Below are 21,591 nucleotides of genomic sequence, written 5' to 3'. Positions count from 1 at the left end.
GGTGTTCGCGTCGTGACATGCATTGAGGGTGGAATTGATTACACCACCGATATCAATATGCATATGCATATCACACATAACTCGCTACGGCTTTCATCCCCACCTTCCCCTTCTGCTCCGCCACCAACTCCATCTTCCCATCCTCTGTCCATGTCACGCTCTTCCCGATTTCTTGATCTACAACCATCGGACTCGTAGCTCTATACTCGAACTTGTCCAACGATGTCCCCCTCTCACCTCGACCTCCTGTAACTGCGCGACTTGCCAATTCTATAAGCAGCAATGCCGTCATGGGTCCATGGACCAAGGGTGCAGGATGACCTTCTTGTGAGATTGTCCAGGGATGGTCGTAGTGCACTTTGTGCGGATTGTGCGTCAGAGCCGAGAAGAGGAAGAGAAGAGGGGTGGTCGGGGTGTATGTGAACGTGTAAGGCGTGGTTGATGAAGCAGGCGTCGGTAAGGGTGAGGGTGATGGCAGGGTGGAATCGATTGCTTGTGGATTGGTAGATACCTTGGTTATATCTGCGACAGGCGACAGAAGTCAGTGCGATTCCATCTGTACACCATTCGCTAGCATGTCATCGCAAGACCCACCATCGCCCTTGCGGGTATCAGCCTGCCTGAACACATGCGTCCTCATCTCCTTGACTGCCCAACCCTGATCCTCTTCCTCGTTTTCGATTCCGTCGACGCTAACGATACCAGGCCATAACACCCTCTTCTGATGCACGAACACCATCCCCTTTTTGTATTCTATCTTTGGAACGCTTACAGCTTGTGTTGCCCTCTCGCCGATCCTGAGATGATTCGTGGTTGACCAGGAGACGGAGCCGCCAGCCCACATACGTCGTGTGTATGGTGGAGGGGCATTGTAATCCTATCCGTGGGATGATACATCAATATTCTACCACATCAAGTGCACACATATAGTTGTACTCATGTGAGATCCTTGACCAATGTTGACTCAACTCACAGTTGAAGAACCATCCCTACCAAGATCTTTCAACCTAAATTTGGGTCTGAAATAGACCAAATGATGGCCCTTCGGCAACACCTCACCATCTCTCAAGTCCTCGTCCTTGTCCGTTCCCACACGGTCATCCTGTCGAGTGGGTAAGATCCGTTGTAGTTGACTGGCTCGTTCAGTGTCGATCAGATCATGTGTGATTTCACGAGGTCTGGAAGTTATTTCCTTGATCCAAGTTTGGATTTCGGGTGGGGCAGAGCTAGAGCTGGTAGTCGAGGTGTATGAACGGACTGTGCAACTACATGTGGAGGTGATGGTAAGCGCCCGAGAACAGGAAGGAACTAGGCGATGTCTCAAGATCATATCGTATCGAGTCTTCATACGTATTTGGTGAAGAAGCGAGTGTTCTGTTGGTTGGACAGATAAGATAGACGATTCGCTGATCACTCCGGTTAACTTTGCTCGCGATCACTCGGCTTCGTCCGGTTATCGCAGGCCGTGATGAGATTCGCAAACAGGATACCCGATGTAATGCATTTGATATGTGAGACTTGTACATGCTTCCTTCCTATTCCTATGATACAATTACTACTACTCATGACCCTCCCCTGACACCACTTTACGATCTGCTGCAGCCTAATGACGGGGGATATATCAGCTTTTGTAACACACGGTCAAAGGCGAACGCTACTCACAAGAGCCATTTTGAGCTGCGCCGTGACCGTTACCATTTGTTGAGTGTCCGTTTCCGTTTGCGAACGCTTCGTTGGCGAGACGAGACTTGGCGTCGGCGGTAGAGGGTACATCCAATCCAGGATTTCGCTAAATGACCTGTCAGCGAAGAACTATCGTTTGATGTTCGGCTCGAATCACTCACGTCGAAGAAACCTGAAGGCTTGAGGTGTACTCGGAGGATCTCGACAGGCATGATGGGCCAATCTTCAGGTCTTGAAATGTGCGTCACACCGAAACAAGGCCAACAGACGATATCCTCGTTGACAATCTTGTCATCTCGGTCAATCCATTGCTGAGAACCGAAATCAGGTCCACCAGGATTTTGGTTGATGTGAACGTCCGAGGGGAACTTTTCGTCATCCGAGTACTTGGTAACGAACATCTACGACCGGTGATATGTTAGTGATCTGGCTCCATTACTTCTGTTGGGCATGAGGTAGCTCACATTTTGTCGGGCGAAGGGAGCTCTGTTCCACACGATAGAACCGGGCTTGGCAAGCATAGGAGGCATATCCTTGGAGACTTTGCAACAAATCAGCTTTAATCCTTGTGATTGTTTGACAATGGACGTACCGATCTTGTAACCGATATTGAGACCGGACGCAAAGTGCTGCTTGCTGGGGTTCTCAATGGCCCATGTTCTCGCCTTGGCGGCATCATAATTTGACACACTCTCCTTGCTACTTTCAAACAAGGTCTTGACGGTCTTGAATCCGTTACCGTAGAAGTTGGCATCACTGCCAACCTCCTCGTCGTCGGGTACGGAGTCGACTTGGACGACTTGGTTTTTCAGACCGTCAATCATTGGGTCGACACGGAGAGAAAATAACTGTAGTACACGTTGTAAGCGTGTGCCTGAAAGTATTATGTCGACATTGTACCTACGTGTTGGTGGTGCTGAGCAGCGATTCGAGGAGCAACTTCGACCTCGTGCGTAGGGTCACGCTTCTCTCCGGGGGCGAGACAGTATGCGTTGACGATACCTGTCGCCTTGACTTCCAACTCGACCGAACCGTCGAGCGCAAAGTTGAAGTAGAATCCGTACTGCAATCGTCAGCGTCGTACGACCATGACTAGACTTACCTCGTAGTTTGCGACAGTGCAGATGGACGAGATGACCAGCTTTCGGTTTCGGGCAACATGAGCTCGGTTGTCTCGGAAGTCGGTGTCTGAAGAGGTTGTTAGCACCGTGACAGACATCATCACAAACGAGACACGACTCACGCTTGTGCAGGATACCGGCATCTTCCTCGCTGGAAGCAGCCACGAGGTCAGTGGGGACATTCTCGCAATCTTCCTGACTGATGTCGACTTACTGGATACAGATCGCAGATTTGATGGTTTGAATACCTCCAGACCTGGTGACAAAGTCCGCATCGAGATATGTGATACTTCCCAAACAGTCACAACCCAATTCCAGAGAGTTGGCAAGCGCACCGACACCGTACTCTCCGGTGTCAAAGGCTTGCTTTCGGTGGTGAGGGAAGATGGTCTTGGCGTACTGTCGAAACGTTAGTGTCTGGATAGGGAAAAGGCTTAGAGAAGGGCAATAGACTTACTGGCACAACCATCTCGGCCACTGAGAGTCGGTAGAAGACAGGTCGAGTGCCCTTGGCGCCGTCATCGTAGGTGATGTTGGAAAGGACCAGACCCTCACTTTAGTACGATGTCAGCATATTGTCAAAGCGGGGATGCTCGATAAACCAAGAACTCACCGGAACTCGAAACCGATGTGGATCTTCCAATTTTGCCAAGTCAAAACTCGACCTTCCAACTTGTAGCTGACTCCCTCCGGTTGAACGACGTGGAGAGGCTTGAGGGTGTCACGGACCTTGAAGTCAGGCTCGTCCATGACAATCTGTTCAGGAAGGTAGTTCTGTCCAGCCATGGGAGGGGCGAATCGTTCTCGCTTGGGTTGAGCGTCGTAAGCATCCGCGGAAGAGGGTGCGTGAGGCTCTCCAGGCTCGTTGTTCTTAGGTGGGTAGTCGATGGTAAGAACTTCGCCAGTGTGGGAGTCTAAAATGGAATCTTAGTGCTGTTTCGATACGAGTCTGACCAGCAGTACGTACCGATCACGGGGATGAAGTCACATGGGTGAGCATAGAGGTTATCGTTGGGTCGAAGTCGAGCAAAGACGAAACATTGTTGTAATCGACGTCCGGGGAATCGCTCGTCGATACCGATACACCAACCGTCGACGGCAATGTCTTCTTGCTTGATACCGATCGCATCACATGCCTCCTTGACCTTGGGGTCCCGTTGACAGATCTCCTCTGCCCAGATGAGTTCCTGAGAAACAGTCAGGCTTCGGTTTCGAGATGAAAGACAGTGGGCGATCAAATGCTCACCTCAGTTTGTAATGAGGGTTGGATCAGCTCGTGAAGAGGTGTCCAAACGGACACGACGGCATCGGTCTTCTTGTATTCGGGGAGATTTGAGGGGAGGTCGACAATAGCTTCGAAGCTTTGGGAGGTGATGGGGCAGATCAGGTGGATCTACAAGAGGTATGAGGTTCAGTAAGCTAGGCTCTCTCCAGCACAGGTGTGTTCAATGAGACTCACATCGGCCTGTCTCTTGACAGGGGCATTGGCATCCGCACCCGCCTCTTCAAAGTCCTTTGCCGAGAACAAACCTGACCATCGCAAGACAGAGTACTTTGGTGGTTCTCTCAAACTGATACTGTTGAAAAGAGGCTTCTCTACTGGTTTGCCGGCGTACTTGTTGGTTGCCAAGAAAGCTCGGACGGCGTCGACAGCTAATCGGATCTCGGTGGCGGAGAGGGGATCAAGCGGGTGAGCGTTGGCTGGTGATCCGGAGATTTTCAATCCCTTGAGAGCGGCTTCGGCGGGGTGAACAGAGGATGTTTGAGCTTGGACCATGATGTGTGTGTAAGTATGTGTGTATGTATGTGTGTGGATAGGTGTACGAGTGTTACAGGATTGAGGAGAATGGAGAGTACAGATCGATTTGAGAGAGACGACGACGATTGAATGATTGCATGACCTTACATATATACGTTGCAGCCAAAACATCTCTGTACCCGGGTTTATCCAGTTCAGCCTCAACTCTCATATCCCGATCAGCACTAAGGAAGAACCTGTTCAACCCCTAGATGTGGAAGTCCCTTCCCATCCCCACTCACGTGGTTTTAATCAGTGATTATCTTTAACCGAGTTTGTAGTTCTCCCAATCAGATCCCTCTGCACATGTGCGAGAATACAATTCATCCTGATTACAGGTGATTACTACCACTTCAGTATACGACTACTCTTATCAAAGCGCGGGAAGGGCAAGTGAGGACAGGGATCAACACCGAACAACCTCAATCTATTCTTATTGCCATCATGTGTTCTCCGACCTTACAGGGAATGACATAGGTCCTCTGGAAGGAGGAAGCGATGATATAATAAAGGGCTCCCGACGTTCGATATAAAAGACAGTCTAGCATTGCCCCGGTAGAAACGAAAACTCAACTTGGATCTCGACGCACCATAAACGCCCCACGCCTGAGTCGAGCAAGATGTCTCCTACCACCTCCGTGACCCATAACACGGTTCAAGAAGCCCCGATGAGAGAAGAGAAAGATGATGCGAGATTACAGGATCTAGGGTATGTTGTGCTTCTCTCCTTCCCTGTCAAACAGGTAGCTGATGGAGTGCCCATCAGGTATCACCCCGAGCTGAAACGAGCGTTCTCCGCATGGGAGACGTTTGGTGTAGCCTTCTCCATCATGGGAGTTGTGCCATCCATCGCCAGTACGATCATCTACAATCTGGTCAGTCTGTTTCCACGCTCATCTCGAGCTTGCCCGTGCAAGAACAAAGCCTGACTTCTATTTATAGCCATATGGTGGTCCTGTGAGTATGATCTGGGGATGGCTCATCTCCGCCTGTCTGATTCTCTTCATCGGCTTGGCCATGGTAAGTCTGCTCCAATGAGGAACTTGGTCCAATATCCGTGCCGATGCTGATTTTCTCTTCCAACAGGGTGAACTGGCTAGTTCCATGCCAACATCTGGAGGATTGTATTACTGGACCCATAAATTGAGTCCCCCCCAGGTGCGTATCTTGTATCACGCTCAAACCCAATCGAGCTGACCATGGTAAAAGTACCGAGACTTCCTGGCCTGGATGGTCGGATGTAAGTCAAGTTGTTCTTCCTTTATACACATAGTCCTATGCTAATCTTTTGTTCAGACAACTCATTCTTGGGCAACGTCGCTGCGGTCTCTTCACTTGCATGGGCATGTGCCGGGATCTTCTTCGCTGCCGCATCGATCAACGACGAGAACTTTGTCTCTACCGCTGGTCAACAGTTCGGTCTCTACATCGGAATCTTGCTTGCTTGCGGTGTATTCTGTGCATACTGCACTGGTCTATTCGCTCGACTTCAAACGCCGAGTGTTATACTCAACGTCCTCCTTGCTCTTGTCACCATCATCGGTTTGCCCATCGCGAGACGGCGGGAGCTCAACACCGCTGCTTTCACTTTCGGTGGATTCCAGAACCTGTCAAGCTGGCCAAGCGGGTTCGCTTTCATGATGTCTTTCTTGGCTCCCGTTTGGACTATCTGCAGTTTCGATTGTGCCGTGTCGATCAGTGAAGAAGCCACCAATGCTGCTATGGCTGTCCCGTAAGTCGGCGTTTTACTTGGCATTTTCGTAACGGTTCACTATTGCTGATACGGAATTGATAGACAAGCGATCGTCGGTGCTATCGGCAGTGCCGGCATTCTCGGCACAGTCATCTTGATCATCCTTGCACTTACTATGGGGTAAGTAGCATCCCTCCGCATCAACAATCATCGGAATTTGAGCTGACACGGGAAGCATAGTCCCGACGTTTCCGTTGTCAACGACAATACATTGGGTCAACCTCTCGCTTTCATCTACCTTCAAGCGTTTGGGCAAAAGGGCGCCCTGGTAATCTGGTCATTCATGTAAGTCTTACCTTGGACTCATGCGTACATGTGACTGACGGAGACTTTGTCATGTTCCCAGGTGTATCGCTCGTATGTTATGCTTCTCGTAGTCGACGTGACCCCGTGATCCCGTGACTAATACGCATGACTTGCAGAGGTCTCAATGACGGCATCCCTTCTCCTTCCTTCATCACGACAAGCTTTCGCGTTTGCTCGTGACGGCGCTCTTCCCTTTTCGAAATACTTTCACCATGTCGACTCCTTCAGCGGTACACCCGTTCGATCCGTCTGGCTAGTTGTAGGCTGTGCGATCCCGCTCGGCGCTTTGTGCTTTGCAGACCCAGAGAACTACTCTGCTATCAAGTGGGTGTTTTCATCTTCTCTCGGTGCAGTCTGCTAATATGTGCCGGTCTATCGCAGTGCCATCTTCACTTTAGCAATCATGGGTCCTTGTGAGTCATGATGAGCACGAAGACAGAACGTGTGAATTGCGCTGATCGCCCACGTTTCTCACTCAGACGTTGCATATGGTATTCCTATCGGTGCCAAATTGCTTTGGGGCAAAAAGACTTTCGTCGTGAGTGCCAAACCACTGGCACCGGTTTTACAATGTATCGTAGCTGATACTTCCACTCTGCTAGCCTGGACCATGGTACCTTGGCAGATTTAGTCGTATTTGCGGTATCATTGCTGTTGTATGGATGATATTCGCCATCGTCCTTTTCAGCTTGTAAGTCGCAATATCGCCGTCCCTTACGACTGTCTTACCTCGACTGTGAACGCTAATGTCTACTTTGTGCGCAGTCCCGCCGACGTTGCTCCCGATGCTGGATCGTTCAACTACGCTTGCGTCGTCGCTGCTGGTGTTTGGGCGTTCGCGATCATCTACTGGTATTTCCCCAGAATTGGAGGCAAAACATTCTTCCGGTGAGCATGAATGATCCTATCAACCTCTTGATACCCAAGAACGAGACAGAATGCTGAATTTTTGACGTTGTTTAGTGGTCCCCAAACGTTCGATGCGACCATCGAGCAGAACTCGTATCCATTCGCTCAAGCGGAAGAAGATCAATCCCCTTCCAAAGGAGACGAGAATGGCGGATTCCAAGGCGGTTCAAAAGTCAAGCCTGTTCTGTCTGTCGAGTTGTAAAAACAAGTATCTAGTATCTGAGAGTCGCGTTGATCTCCCTTGAGATGAATCTAGCAGTATGTTATGACATGAAAATGAATGCAAAGTATAGCTACAGTCATGGGACATTACGAAAAGTATAACATACAACAGAGCACCCCATGCCCAGGTGCTAGCTACCAGCTCATTGGATTTTTCAGCCCGCGTCTCTCGCCGCATGCATGATGAACGACATGAGAGCTGATTGGACACCCGCCGAAGCGGCATTCGGTTCATCTGTCCCTGTCGCAGTAGGATCCAAGTTGCCAGAAGACGATAACCAGTCGTTCTGCATATCAGTTACCAAATGCGATGTCGAATTTGAAGAAGGATCCCAACCACCTTGAACGAGGTTATCGATATCCCCTAGATCGAAATCTGAATTCCACGTTGTCCCACTTGTACCAGTCGTACCTGTTCCAGAGGTAGAATGTAGATGATTCCAATATACTTGAGGTAATTGGAACAGACTAGCTGGGTTGATAGTTGGATCATTTGACATGGTCGTGACGGGTGAAACGAGACTAGCTTGATCTTCAGTTGACATTGATGAGGCCGTAGCACTAGGTGTGGGGGCGGCGACTTCGCTAATTGATAGATGTCGTCGGACAGCACGTAGTCCGTCCGGTATAGAAGGGGAGGAAGGATCATCGTTATCGGTCAGAGTTGGTGTGTTACTGCTGTTCCCCATCTTCTTCGCTTCGGGACGTGATGTGGCTCTAGAAGGATCGTTCGTAGAGATTCGTAATCCACCTTGGATGACTACGATCGCCGGTAACCTATCAGCTCGGACAACAATATGGACACGTCCACATTCCGGTGCCACTCACGACCTTCAAAGAACACTCGATGGGAAGAGGCAGCAGGCCACGATTTTGAGAAATCACGCAGCCAGATACAGCATTGGGCAAAATTCACTTTCGCCTTGTGAGCGATATTATGGTCCGGATTCGTCGTATCAAAGGCTACATAACCCATCAGCTACACAGATACGGACAGCTTGGCGCAACCGCAGATCTAGACTCACCTTCGAAGAGAGCCGTGAGACTCAGCATGTGGAGTAGATCCGAACTCGCTACCGAGAGAAGCTGGAATCGATCGAGGTGTGATAAGATATCGATACTCGCTTGAGCTGCTTCGGAGCATATCTGATGAGCAGACCGCGTAGATTCGCTTGAAGTTAGTGATGATTGTGACGATCGGCGGGCACGTCGGATGAAGCGCGAGTTGAGAAGGATACGAGTTGAGTGGTACCACTGTTCAGCAGGCAGGGTCAGCTTCAGCCGTAGCGCCCTAGAGAGATGTGAGGGGTTACTCACGGCATGGGTGACTGCGTGATGTGGTAACGGTGAGACAGCAGGTGATTGGTCTGAACTTAAGACTGAAGGAAGCGACCGTCTCCAATTCTCCAGCTGTTCTGCGACCGCATCCGCATTTCTCGACGTGTTCCACTGTGTTGATGTCTTTTGCAAGAATCCTATATCCCACGGATCTGCCGAAGGAGGACATTGCGTTTCAAGATTCAAGACATCTTCCACGATCATACCCAATCTGCAAGTCCAATTGAAACAGCTCATCACGTATCCCCTCCGAGGCGAGATCAAGCCTGAATATTGCGCTGACGAGGTCGTGGAGATAGAGGGTGGTGGCCAAGTCTCCAATTCTTCCAACTCGTCCGTCGAGGGTAAGGGTGTTGTCGATCTCCTATACGTCAGGACGAAAGGTCGACCCGTCTCCTCTGCCAACGTCTTGTCCAACACATAGGTATTCCAGTAAACCCTTGATCGTATCTCTCGTTCTACCACGTCGATCGCGGTCGAGGCCGTGGCTGTCGTCGACATACCCAAGTTCGTTGCAGGGGCTAGATTCAATCCCATGATCAAAGCCATACTGGACGCTTGACCAGCCAACAGCGCGGCACTCTGTTTATCCCCACATCCCGTCTGACGCAAACTCAACAAGATCAGAGATTGGATCAGGTCGATCCGACATTCGCTGCGTGCCTCATGCACAGCTTGCTCGGCCATCCGGTAAAGTCGGTCGGTGGGGAAATCGTTTGTCGAGTGAGGTGGGTTGATGCACGATGCGATGGCCAGCATGGAAAGGAGTAATGGGAGAGAGGTGGTATGGGGATTGAAAGTGGGTTTGTAGATCAATGGCCAAACGTTCTGTAGGAAATCACGTCAGTGATACCCAAGGTGTACCTACTCTGTGCTCGCTCTCACTCACGTGAACATGTGTAAAGTACAATGGGAGTAGCTGATCCACCAAACTACTTGGTACTCCCCCAAACCGTTGAGATCGCGCTTGGGACACCGAAGCAGCAACCGCATTTGACGAAGAAGAAAGCTTCTGTCGTCGAACGGGCGGTGAGGCTTCTTCCTGATCTTCGCTACGCGATAATTGAGGCAGAGGATGAGAGTGCGGATGGGGTGTATATGAGGAATGGGGCGAAGTTGAGACGTGTGTTCTTTTCCGCGAACCAGGTTGGGGACCACTTTGATCGCATGTCGCGGATCAGTAACATGCGGTAGTGGGGTATCTGCTCCTTCTCAAATGATGAGAGCTTACCGTTTCCTGACCGGAGCTGTAAAAGTACATCTGAGATCGTTCTCCAAACATGATCTGCATGTCAGGTCTCCTAATGAATCTCCTTGATCCGACACTTCGCATTTCGTTCGACGGCTAAGCAAGGCAAGTTATTCAAGTCAGACATTCGCTCCATCTTCGTGTATGACCACGACGAGAACAGAGGTGGAGATGATGGGACTTAGCATACTTCTTACAGTTCTATGGGGAACGCGACGAGATTCATCAGCACCGGAGCAGATTCAAAAACACATGCATCTCAGAGAACAACAGATACCCACATCACAAGCTCTTGTAGTCCTCCTTTGTACAGATGAAGAACCGCCCTCTTCATCAGGCGAGGAAATCATCGTCTTCTAATTATGATTTGCGTAGCGTCCGGTGGCGACCTAGACTGTGCTTGGCTTGGCTTGAGTATGAATAAACAAAACAAGTAAGACAATTGAAAAAAAAGACGGTCGTCGTCGTCTTCGGATTTGAAGTTGGCCACCACCTAACCAACTCAGTTAATGATGTAAATAATAATAATGGGATCTGCACCCGAAATCATTTGATCTATCGGTACCGAGTACAGACCCGACCTTGATCAGCTGATAGGGGAAGAACTGGATGAACTCAAGTTTATCCTCCCCTCGCTTAGCGGCTTGTTATCAAGGAAATAGGTTAGTTGCCTTTTTAATGTCGTAACGTAATCCTTCACAGAGGTCAGTTCGGAGCCCGAAGAGCTACTGTATCTGCCCATACGGTTAACAAGAGCCGAACAAGCTTACTCTCATACTTTGCTATGCTTCGTTACCGAAAACAGATCTGATCAGGTTGAGAAGTGCAAAGGAGACATCATATGTTCATATACAACGTACTCTGTGCTAGAAGCATTTTTCAAGAAGGACGCGCGAATGAGAGAAGATCACTGCAGATCCGATAGACGGTCCGAGCGTAATTTGTACCTGATGATCATTCTGCACACAGACCCCATACATCTTATAGATCAAGCTCAGAAGTGATGGATTCGAAAAGACAGTTCAGTGTGCATGCATTCCTCCTCGAACGACAAGTTGCTATAGATACACTTCTACTTCTTCTGTTCAGGAACCTGGTTCAACAGACCCTTTCCACTCAGAGCAGAGACGAGGTTGTCCAACACCAAGATCTCCATCTGCGATATCACACACATAACAAGTCAGTAATAGACCTTTCTACCATGTTAATGACTCACCTTCTTTTGTGTGTCACGGGTCTCGGTACCCATGTGAGGGAGGAGGGTGATGTTGTCCATAGCGACGAGTTTGGGGTTGACATTGGGCTCATCGGGGTAAACGTCGATACCGGCACTTGCGAGCTGAACAAGAAACAAGATTGTCAGCAGTGTCCTCGTTTCCAGTCGTGCAGTTTGAGACCCACCTTGCCACTCTCCAAAGCCTCGATCAAGGCATCTTCGTCGACAACAGCACCTCTCGCAGTGTTCACCAAGACACTTCCATCCTTCATCAGATCAAACTCCCTCTTTCCGAAAGATCCCTTTGTTTTCTCGTTCAAGGGCAAGTTGAGCGAGACAACATCGGCCTGCTTGAGAAGTTCGTCCATTGACGAGACGTAGGTTGCGGGGAAATCAGGAGGAGGGGAGATGGGCTTTCGGTTGTAGTAGATGATCTTCATGTCGAATGCGAGAAGACGACGAGCGAGTGCCTGAAGGTGGAACAAGTGGGGTCAGCCATGTTTTGCTCGCCCCCCTCGGTGAAGCGCCTCCCTTCCCCACTATATCTCCTGGCTATGTGGGATAAGTGAGAAGTGGAACTTACCGAACCAATACCACCCATACCGATGATTCCGACGGTCTTCTCCTCCGGGTCTCTGGCAGGCTTCAACCCAGCCTTCCACTTCCCATTCCTGACATTTACTTCGGCTCTGTAGAACTGACGGATCGCAGAGATAGCGAGGAAAGCACCGACTGTAGCTGTGGCTGCGTCAACAGCTTGAGGGGTGTGAGAGACTTCGATTCCTCGAGCAGTAGCAGCTGCGACGTCGACTGAAAACGGACCAAACCAATTATCATTAGCTACCACTTTAAGAATGACAATTTTGGGTAAATTTGGGTACGCACTTTGGTCGTATCCCGCTCCATTGTGAGAGATGTACTTTACGCTCTTGGGCAATTTGTCTATCAACTCTTTATCGAACAAACCGACAGCTTGGACCGAATCGTTGTGTCGATAAATACCGACGATATTGGCGTATTTGCCAGAACCGGAGCATTGCTTGAAGAACTCTGATCGAGAAGAAGATGTGAGTTCCTATCAGGTAGGTCAGTCAGAAACGACTAGCTGATAAAGTTATCCAGAATCTAGATGGTGGGGAGATGAACTTACGAGGACCTCGGCAACGGCACCGAGCTTGGAAGCTTGTTCTTCCTTTGACCAGACGATACCGGTCTTAGGGTTGGCTATCGTCACCAGAACACAGAGTCAGTACTTATCTTTTGCTCGCAGCATTCTTGTGCTAGGGAGGAAGGTAGATGTGATCCAGGAAGAGATCCAGCTGAGAACGCGCTGAGGAAGTTCGAAAAACGAATAGAAGTGGAGTGTACCAACTCACCAGCAATCAGGACTTGAGGTTTGGACATGTTTGCGGATGTATTGGAAAACAATGAGGATACAATAGAACGTGTCTTGAACGAGAAAAGACTGATATATGTGTTGATGGTAACAAAAGGTGAAGGTAGATGGCGTTAGAGAGATGATGAACGAGTTATGATCTTGTCCGGCAGTGGACGGCCGGAGTTCGTCACCGGTCCGATATACCGGCTAGGGAGGAGTGATCTGAGCGATAAACTGCCTGCTCAATTCATTTGATTCCACATCGTATCGCTATACCGAGTATGACTCACACTTGTGCATATATCCCTTGCAACTTGATCAAGGTTTGGTGATAACGGATACTCCTTGTACATTGATAGATTGATGACAACTGATACATGAACATATACATATATAATCTTCTATAGACAATCGCGTTCGCATTTCACATGTAATCACTTCTGAATCATCTCAAGCTGTCTTCCTCCTTCGCCTTGTCCTTCTCCGTTTCGCCAAAAGTCTGTTCTTGCAATCTGTGCGACAGTTGCGCTATACCACCCTCATCGACAGCAGTCTGTTCAGTTGCAGTCGTCACAGGTGCCGTGGTGGCCGCCTCCGCAGCAGCGGCCTGTTCTCTCTTGTGTTCTTCTATGAATTGTTCCCATTCTCTCCTTTCTGATTCTGTCATCACGTCTCCATCATCGTTGACCGTATCAGACGGGATAGCTCCCGCCTTCTCGTCACTGGGATATCGGTCGGTCGCGGCGCCATAGGGATCGGTGTAAGATGGGAGATCGTCGTTGAGCGGGGCGGCGGCAACGTGGTGGGTTTCGTCCACTGCATCAGAATAGTGAGATGCGGATGAATGTTGGTGTACAAGAGCTGGTCTGTTCTGATTTCTCGATGGCAGAGGAGGAGGGATCAGCCGTCTTGGTTGAGGAGCTTTCAGATCCGTCATTGAGGGATTGTGTGAACCCGGATGTGAAGGCGAATGAACAATCTCAGTCTCCGGATCGGATTCGTGTTCGTGTCCGGTCGTCTGATCAGGCGTAGGAGGCAACTTCAATACTTCTCCATCGTTTAGATCCAGTTCGGCGGCACCCTCTGGTATGACGATGTCGAGCGCATCACCCTTTTCTTTCTGAGCTTTACCCGATTCGGCATCTTGCAACGCTTTTTGTAAAGCAGCAGCTTCCCCTGGGATCCGCACTTTTCCGGCGAGCTATTCAATACCATACAGGATCAGCAATCAGGTGCGATATGAGCGGAAAGTTCTGGCCGAAGACTCACAATATCACCCGCTTTGATCCCAGGCCAATGATACATTGCCGCATTCTCGTCGAACCGTGAGACAAAGACTTGTCCCACAACTTCCACACCCGCATAGACTCCTCGACTTCTCACATAACTGAACAGAGGTGCTTTCTCAATTCCGGATTCGACAGCTGCTCCTGCACCATAAGGTCCTGCGACAACGGCGAGTTCCGCTCCGAGCGTGACTTTGTGGGTCTTGAATGAGTCGAGGGCTTTTTGACTTCGAATGACAAGGACACAATCGTAGACGTCTACTCCGATGAGGAACTGTGAGAAACAACGGACATGTCAGCCGGGTTCATCCGTCACAGCACAGACAAGGGTGACCCCGCCCGGACGGCAGACAGCGGTTCGAGGAGGCCGAAGGGCATGTACTCACTCCCGCTGTCAAGTTGTTCGGCGACATGGATGCAGGAGCCGACCAAGCTGTGCGCGTTCACAAGTCAGTATATCTCCCACGCTTCCATCCAGCGCTCTTACGAGGGGCGCAAGTACTCACTTCCATCTGGCAACTTGGACACCACGACACCTGCTCCACCCGCTCCTCCAAAGGGTGCAAAACCCGTTCTCATGGAAGTGAAGATTGCCAAGCCTTTTGCGTTGGCGATGACGGCTGGGGGTATTTTACGTATAACCTTGACTTTCTTCTTCTTCTTTGGATCACCGTCTTCCTCGACTTTGGCTTCTGTCACGACTCCGTCGACTGCGAAGGGAAAGTATAGAATACACATTAGCACGTGTGAACAGGACGTGTCCTTCCCTCCCCTCCCCCGCCCTTCCTCCATATTACTGAAGGATGAGCAGGACGAAGGAGGTGCTGCAGTATATTGACAATGCACACACGACCAACTCACCTGTAAAAGCTCTCAATATCCTTGCAGCTTTATCCATTTCTTTTGGGAAATCACCCGTGACAGGCCAGAACGCTTCTGTCCCAAACCTCTTCTCCGCAATATCATTCACTTTCCCACCCAGATTATCGGAAATCTTGACACCTTTGTCCATGGCCACTTTTCCCCATCCCATCCCACGAGCTTTCATACGTGCTTTCCAACCTGATTGGTCGGGTGTTGCGGGAGCTGAGGAGGAGGATGGTCGCGAGTCGGTACGACGTGGTGGGGGTGGAGGTGCGTCGGACATGTTGGTTGATTGCCTGGCTGTCTGTGAATGATCGACAGAAAAACGGGAAATGATATTGTAGCCTTATTCAGAGGGCGGGTTCCTGTTGGCAGATAGCTGGCAAGTGAACTTATATACGTGAGAAAGTTCGAGTTGAGTACACAGCTGAATGATTCAGCACGTTGATAATGATGAATGATGATGATGTTGATGACGATAACGATGTATGTATGCTGTGCGTGGTCAAGTCTAACGACATCGAGTTAGTGACCGTCGCCTACGTCGGCGACCGCGCCGTACCTTTTTACTCGTGAAAACAAGCCCGAGCCCGACACCGCCTGTTATCATGCCATCTTTATCATCGACATTGTAACTTACCTTTCATCTTGCATCATTCTTCAGACCGCAAAGATATACCTCGGACATGCGGAAAGGTATGCACAGCTTTTGTCCGTTATGCTTTTTTGCACGAGATTTCAGCGTCCCACGCTCGCCGGTCCACGGTTTCCAATGCTCGGAGGCCAACTTTTCATAAACATGCCAAATGTGATTGTATCTGCTCAATGTATGCATGGGGTCATGTCTATTCTGCCCTAGTCTATCTTATCCATACAAGTGTCAGCCTTGCGTTACGCCATACCGTTGAGACGGGCTTCCGCTGCATCAATCTCCTCCGGAGTCTTGCGTCGTGCAAAAACGTGGAAATGTGAGAAGCCAGGGACGGATTGGAGACGCTGAATAAAGGGCAGATGGGTGTCAGCTTCGGGTCAACAAATCGATCAGACAACGTCTAGAGGATCATGCCGAAGACTGCCGCTGTAGCGAAGAGGAAGGGGACACTGTCTAGGTTGCTGAGGGGAAACCGCAACTCACTGGAGGGTTTACAAACCAGATACATTCCCAACCTCTTTCATCCCACAAACCCTTGACCATCTTCCCCACCTCTGCTCCACCCGCCGACTCATACTCTACCCCAGACCATCTTGCCATCTCTTTACCACCTCGTCTCAGATCTCTCGCATACCAATCCGGTTTGCCGAGATCGAGTTGATTTTGGCCTTGGCCTGTTCCTCTTCCCACTGTTGTTCCTGGTGTCGCTGCACCGTTTGTCGAGCTGGGCGGTGTAAGAAGTGGAGAGGATAGTGCGGGTGCTACACCTGTGAAGCCACCAAGACCTTCGTCTTCGATTTTGGCCCAAGCGGCTGGGTCAAAGTCGATCAAGAGGGGATGGGCGATGGGCACCTGTAGAAGTAGAATACGGACGATCAGTTCCTTGTAGTCGTGGCGAAATGTTTGCGAAGTTGTAAAGAGCCCACCTTTGACCAGACGCAAAAATGCCTCACACCGTAAGGGACGTTATACGGCCAATCATTAGGCAAGACCGCATACTTCTCCGGATCCAGCCCATTCTCGTTATCATACCGCAAGTACTCCGCCTGGTGTTCTTCTTCCTCCTCTTCACCGGATTCACCATCAGACTTGCCTTTTGACAACTTGCCATTCACGGCTTTGAGGGAGGCAAGACTGACGAATCCGACCGAGGAAGGGGTGGATGAGCCTGACGCGGGAGTCGGGGGCGATAGAAGAGATTGAGGTTGGCATTGTGGTTGTGGTTGATCGAGAGATGTAGACAGATCGTATGTGGGTTCAGCGGCACGCGAGGTAGTTGGCTTGAAGGGTAGTCGAGTGTGGACAAGGTAATTCTCTACCAGACACTGTTAGGAAATGCTCCGAGGCTATACAAAAACAGAGTTATACTTACCCGTTGACACGAACTGCTTCTTCATGCCGGCGGACCATTGATCATACTTGTACTGCATCTCCGTATTCCTCATGAGCTGTCCAAGTTGGCCCGTCACTATTAGTACGGAATAGTCAGCGCTGTTCATGATTGGGCATCGGTCTAAATGAGGGGTCGATGGAGATTCAAGAGCTGCCACTCACTGATAATCTCTTTGAGCTCTCCCCAGGTGAAGAGTCTGGGGTACGCATCGAGTTCGGCCTGGGTAGGAAGACCCGTCACGTTGGCTGGCGCAGGATGAGATTTGGGTCCAGGATACCTGGTGTCGTTGGCATAGACAACTTCTGACATGATGCTATGTGATATACGTGATTCGATCGTAAGAGGGGTTTGATTGCGTGCGTTGATGTAGACTGTTTGGATAGCTATATGGACGGGGTTGAGTGAGACGTTAGGTATAGTCCTCGTATTCGACGTGCTCCGAAGATGTTCGGGTGAAATAGACCTTTTCAGACTGCGAATTCGAACGTGCGATAAGAGAATGACGCGAGACTTCTGGTCTTCGACAAAGTACAAGATGAATCGAACTTTCGTTTCGAGCTATCAACTTTTGCTTCCAAGACGGTGTTGCTTGTTGCGGTGATGGACGATGGTGTTTGTGAACGAAGCAAGAGAGACAAAGAGAAAAGGCAAGGGTCGTGATACATATAGTTGGGAGGGATTGAATGGGTTGTAGAGACGTGTTTTTTGTCGTTCCAATTACCCGTTTAGCAGCAAGAACAAGGCATCTTTCTATTTTCGGCGAATCTACCGAACCCTTCCGGATCCCCCTCTTCTATGGTGGTATGTAAGCTTAGATAAGGTTATGTCATATTCTTTTGGCTGTTCCTTTCCTGCGACTCGCTTAGCGGAATACATGTACATGTACATGTACGTCCTCTGCTGTGCAACTGCTGCTCTCTGACCAGCGGTCTGATCGGAGGATCGCCGTGCTTGCCAGATCTACGTGATTGCAGAACTGCGTTGCGGGAACTTGGTGAGCATCCAATGTGCAGTGCTGTCTCATGTCAAACAGCTTGACTTGACAATCCATACATGGTGATACTATGGCTTACACACGTTCTGCGTTACTCATACATCAAGTTGGATGACACCTTGATCTACCAAGGGACGATCCCGTTGATACCCACAATCTTCCCCCTGTCCTGATCCAGCTCACCCTCAATGACCCTCTTCACCAATCCTGCCGGGACATCCGGTGTCGATGCTCCTGTCTTGATCTTCTCTGTAGGATCACCACCTCCAAATTCAGTGGCGACTCTTCCCGGATCGATCAGATGAACGATGACCCCATCGGCCTGGAGGACTTGATGCCAGTCCCTCGCTTGCATATTGAGAGCTGTCTTACTAGCTCTATAAGCGGCGATATTGAATCCTATGTCTGTCTTCGGCCATCCTTTCTCCTTAGGCGGGGTGTTATACGGATATGCAGTGATGGAGGTTTCGGTGAGAGAACTGACTGTGGAAGTCATGAATAGAAGACGGGGTGTGGTCGATTTGAGCAAGAGCGGGATGAACATTCGGGTGAATTGACGTGTCGAGACCACGTTCAAGTTATAGGTCTTGGCCCAAAGTTCACGTTCGGTCCAACCAGCTTGAGGACCAATAATATCGAATGATGCTCCTGGAGATGGATGGCGAACGACATTCCGAAAATAGTCAGTGCTCTTGCATAAAGGATGTTGCGCCATACCCACCGGCATTGTTGACGAGCACATCGACTCTTCCAAATGGTTTCTCCACTTCCGCAAAAAGCGTCTCGATACTCCCATCATCCTCTATATCAAGCTGGAAAGCGAATACCTGACTTCCTGTCACACTGCTCTTGACCTCCTGCTCGAGGGACTGAGCCGCTTGCTGTGCGCGAGAAAGGGTACGAGAGGTGAGGATGATCGTATAACCTTTCGCGGTAGATGATAAGAGGGCTTGGGCGATACTGAACCCTATACCCTTGTTCGATCCAGTGACGAGGACGATAGTGTTGTTTGTAGATGACATGGTTAGACGTCTCCGTGCTCAGCTGAGCTGCGATGGGAATTTGACTTGGCTGAGGGACAAGAATCCCACTTTGCGCTCAAGCAGACGCTTTATATACGCGACTGGAAGCAGTAGACGCCTCGGACACCGAGTATGTCGGGGCCGAGAGTGCATAACGCATCGTATCGATGTACTCAGAGTTTACTTTCTGTTCCATGCATCGGCGATGTCGCGACATTGACTTGAACAAGTGTTTCATCCATCCTCACCGAGAGATCGCGGATCCGAAGATAGGGGGATAGATAAGATCGGGGACCGTGCACTGTGAAAACCCCGAGATGGGGGATAATTAGTTGGTCCCACACTTAATCCGTTCGGCCTGTGTCGAATCAGATAACATTGATACAGGTGGGCTCGGAGAGGGAAAGCTAGTCAATCATAAGGGATGATTGATGCTTCGAGCGAAGCAATGCCGAGATATATGTGAGGCAGACCAATATTACCATTCGCATAAATAGTACAACCGGAGTAAAAGCAGAGAGAAGCCAAGGTAGCAAAACATAACCCCAAGATCACTATGCCGATGCAGGTCTCAGTCTGACCAAAACATCCGCAATCAAACCTGGCACATCGTTACTTCCCGCAGCGATTCCCACCGCCTCGGAGATATCCATGTCATTGCCAATCAGCTGTAAATGTCGGATCGAGGTCAGCTTCTGTCGCTGGCTCTGAGATATCCGAGAAGCCGGCCAACTCACTCTCGCGTCGATGAATCGCTTCGTCAACTCGTCAAACATCAAAGCCAATACCATGGGTCCGTTCGGAACGTCATACTCGAGATGCAGCTCATTCTCAGAGACAGCTTTCACAGATCGTATGCCGAGGAGAGACCGGTAGAAGGCGAGGGAAGATGTGAACCTAGGAATGATCGGATGTTCAGTGTTTTGTTCCAATGACTATTCTCAGAACGCGCAAAACACTCTTTATACTTACCATCGGCAGATTTCGTCTACTTTGGTATCTCCTGCTTCTCTTCCTTCTCTCACTTCCTTGGCACGAGCCTCCTCTCTCTCCCGGTCCCTGCCTAGCCGCAGAAGCTGAGATGACGTAGTGAGTATATCAGTTGGAGAGATTTTTTTTGGTTCAAGAAAGTTGTAGACACTCACCTCCTTGGCGACCCTTGCGACTTCTTCCCTCGTACTGTCCGTCTGCGCTTGTGTCGACCCGATCGCATCCGTCAATCGTTCCATCTCTACAATCTGTCCATCAAGTGTCTCATTTGCTTGGGCTATCGTCATTCGCTATATCACGTAAATCCGAATGGTGAGCTGTCAGTCATTCGTCGTCGTCGTCCCGTTATCGTTCGCAACTTACATTCTCAGGAGGATGCGTCGCTTTTATTCTCGCTAGTTCGAGCTCCATATCTCTGATCTGTTTCTGTAATGCTTGAGCTTCTCCCAGCTGTTGAGACATCTCGACATGTTCTGTAATGGCGCAATCACATATTCAGCTCTCATGACTCATCGACGTGTTCGTTGAACGCGATCGCACTCACTCCTTGCATTGTCCTCGGCAAGTTGTACTGTCTGCGCTCGCATCTCCTCTATTGTTGATTTCGTCGATTTCAGCGAAGCCTTCTTCGCCGCATTAATCGTCTCTGCGAAGAAAGAATCACAGCTCAGCATTCCCCTAGCCGCCCAATAAATCTGGCATGCAAGTTCGTTGAGCTCACCTCGCTCCTCATTCTCTCCCGGTTCAACACGTTGGGGTTCTGTACCTGTTATTGAAGCGAGGAAATGTCGTTTGGCTTCTTGTTCGAGGTAGGTGAACTTGAGGCGGCGAAAGTAGTCCTATCCACCAGGGCGTTCGTATTCCATCAGCTCAGTCCAGCTCATTCTCATCCGTTGGCACGGACTGACCTTCTGCGATTCCATCTCCTCTCTGACCAAGATAGGATTTGTGGGATCCATCATCATGGCAGAATCGTTACTGCTCATCGTGACATCTCGCAAAGCTCTCTCTTGGAATCGATCCCGATGACGAAGGACATGAAAGCCTGACGACGCAGCGGCGGATAGTCTATGTGAGAGTGAATGCATCAGTACATTCCTCGTTGAAGTCCGCCAGCGGGTGATCGCAAGCAAAACAGCTTGCTTGGCTGGACCAGGGGGACGCGGGGGAAAGAGGAAAGGTGAACATACTGGTCTACCGCATGATGCATCGATGAGCCCGATGATGTCGGAGCGTGCATGTTGGAAGACGCTACTAGTGCGCTCATGTTGTCGTGTCGAGGTACGGTATAGATCGGTCAGTCAAATCAACGTTGAATTGTTGTTATTTGTTGTTGTTGTTGATGTTGGTCACTTTTGATTTTACGGCTCTCGCCACGCGAGTGACTGATCATCCAACCACGTGGCGGTAATCTCGG

The 21,591-nt window shown here is 49.9% G+C and overlaps 8 protein-coding genes across 8 annotated transcripts; 1 reads left to right on the top strand and 7 right to left on the bottom strand.

Moving 5' to 3' along the window:
• Nucleotides 1-70: 70 nt before the first annotated feature.
• CI109_100052 (uncharacterized protein) lies at nt 71-4,581 on the bottom strand (the record flags this gene model as incomplete). Its single annotated transcript, XM_065966715.1, has 16 exons — nt 71-522; nt 595-877; nt 974-1,257; nt 1,663-1,789; nt 1,845-2,084; nt 2,148-2,224; nt 2,276-2,531; nt 2,588-2,746; nt 2,801-2,871; nt 2,927-2,955; nt 3,019-3,203; nt 3,262-3,358; nt 3,418-3,718; nt 3,772-3,991; nt 4,051-4,197; nt 4,264-4,581. The coding sequence occupies 16 exons, from the start codon at nt 4,579-4,581 to the stop codon at nt 71-73; spliced, it is 3,246 nt and encodes a 1,081-aa protein (XP_065822787.1).
• Nucleotides 4,582-5,222: 641 nt separating this feature from the next.
• On the top strand, nt 5,223-7,772 carry CI109_100051 (uncharacterized protein; the record flags this gene model as incomplete). The annotated part of the gene is made up of 15 exons (XM_032007099.1): nt 5,223-5,311; nt 5,369-5,477; nt 5,545-5,622; nt 5,689-5,760; nt 5,812-5,842; nt 5,899-6,334; nt 6,398-6,475; nt 6,536-6,640; nt 6,702-6,712; nt 6,778-6,985; nt 7,043-7,074; nt 7,141-7,199; nt 7,264-7,352; nt 7,427-7,549; nt 7,625-7,772. The coding sequence occupies 15 exons, from the start codon at nt 5,223-5,225 to the stop codon at nt 7,770-7,772; spliced, it is 1,668 nt and encodes a 555-aa protein (XP_031858596.1).
• A 175-nt stretch (nt 7,773-7,947) lies between these two features.
• Nucleotides 7,948-10,713, bottom strand: CI109_100050 (uncharacterized protein; the record flags this gene model as incomplete). The annotated part of the gene is made up of 7 exons (XM_065966714.1): nt 7,948-8,552; nt 8,621-8,755; nt 8,818-9,046; nt 9,110-9,958; nt 10,020-10,287; nt 10,362-10,475; nt 10,661-10,713. 7 exons carry the CDS (start codon nt 10,711-10,713, stop codon nt 7,948-7,950), a joined length of 2,253 nt encoding a protein of 750 aa, XP_065822786.1.
• Nucleotides 10,714-11,451: 738 nt separating this feature from the next.
• On the bottom strand, nt 11,452-12,999 carry CI109_100049 (uncharacterized protein; the record flags this gene model as incomplete). Its single annotated transcript, XM_032007101.1, has 7 exons — nt 11,452-11,535; nt 11,596-11,718; nt 11,781-12,065; nt 12,179-12,405; nt 12,481-12,670; nt 12,746-12,819; nt 12,972-12,999. The coding sequence occupies 7 exons, from the start codon at nt 12,997-12,999 to the stop codon at nt 11,452-11,454; spliced, it is 1,011 nt and encodes a 336-aa protein (XP_031858598.1).
• A 419-nt stretch (nt 13,000-13,418) lies between these two features.
• Nucleotides 13,419-15,406, bottom strand: CI109_100048 (uncharacterized protein; the record flags this gene model as incomplete). Its single annotated transcript, XM_032007102.1, has 5 exons — nt 13,419-14,174; nt 14,243-14,533; nt 14,646-14,692; nt 14,766-14,969; nt 15,121-15,406. 5 exons carry the CDS (start codon nt 15,404-15,406, stop codon nt 13,419-13,421), a joined length of 1,584 nt encoding a protein of 527 aa, XP_031858599.1.
• A 608-nt stretch (nt 15,407-16,014) lies between these two features.
• CI109_100047 (uncharacterized protein) lies at nt 16,015-17,477 on the bottom strand (the record flags this gene model as incomplete). The annotated part of the gene is made up of 5 exons (XM_032007103.1): nt 16,015-16,119; nt 16,259-16,627; nt 16,702-17,090; nt 17,148-17,243; nt 17,330-17,477. The coding sequence occupies 5 exons, from the start codon at nt 17,475-17,477 to the stop codon at nt 16,015-16,017; spliced, it is 1,107 nt and encodes a 368-aa protein (XP_031858600.1).
• Nucleotides 17,478-18,286: 809 nt separating this feature from the next.
• On the bottom strand, nt 18,287-19,184 carry CI109_100046 (uncharacterized protein; the record flags this gene model as incomplete). The annotated part of the gene is made up of 2 exons (XM_032007104.1): nt 18,287-18,810; nt 18,884-19,184. The coding sequence occupies 2 exons, from the start codon at nt 19,182-19,184 to the stop codon at nt 18,287-18,289; spliced, it is 825 nt and encodes a 274-aa protein (XP_031858601.1).
• Nucleotides 19,185-19,738: 554 nt separating this feature from the next.
• CI109_100045 (uncharacterized protein) lies at nt 19,739-21,441 on the bottom strand (the record flags this gene model as incomplete). The annotated part of the gene is made up of 9 exons (XM_032007105.1): nt 19,739-19,852; nt 19,922-20,081; nt 20,157-20,260; nt 20,330-20,464; nt 20,538-20,647; nt 20,719-20,820; nt 20,896-21,013; nt 21,083-21,242; nt 21,365-21,441. 9 exons carry the CDS (start codon nt 21,439-21,441, stop codon nt 19,739-19,741), a joined length of 1,080 nt encoding a protein of 359 aa, XP_031858602.1.
• Nucleotides 21,442-21,591: the final 150 nt, after the last annotated feature.

The sequence above is a fragment of the Kwoniella shandongensis genome, chromosome 1, assembly GCF_008629635.2.
Source record: "Kwoniella shandongensis chromosome 1, complete sequence".
In the NCBI taxonomy this organism is placed as follows: domain Eukaryota; kingdom Fungi; phylum Basidiomycota; class Tremellomycetes; order Tremellales; family Cryptococcaceae; genus Kwoniella; species Kwoniella shandongensis.
Note: the sequence above shows the minus strand (reverse complement) of the source record. Positions and strands in the feature narration are given on the sequence as shown.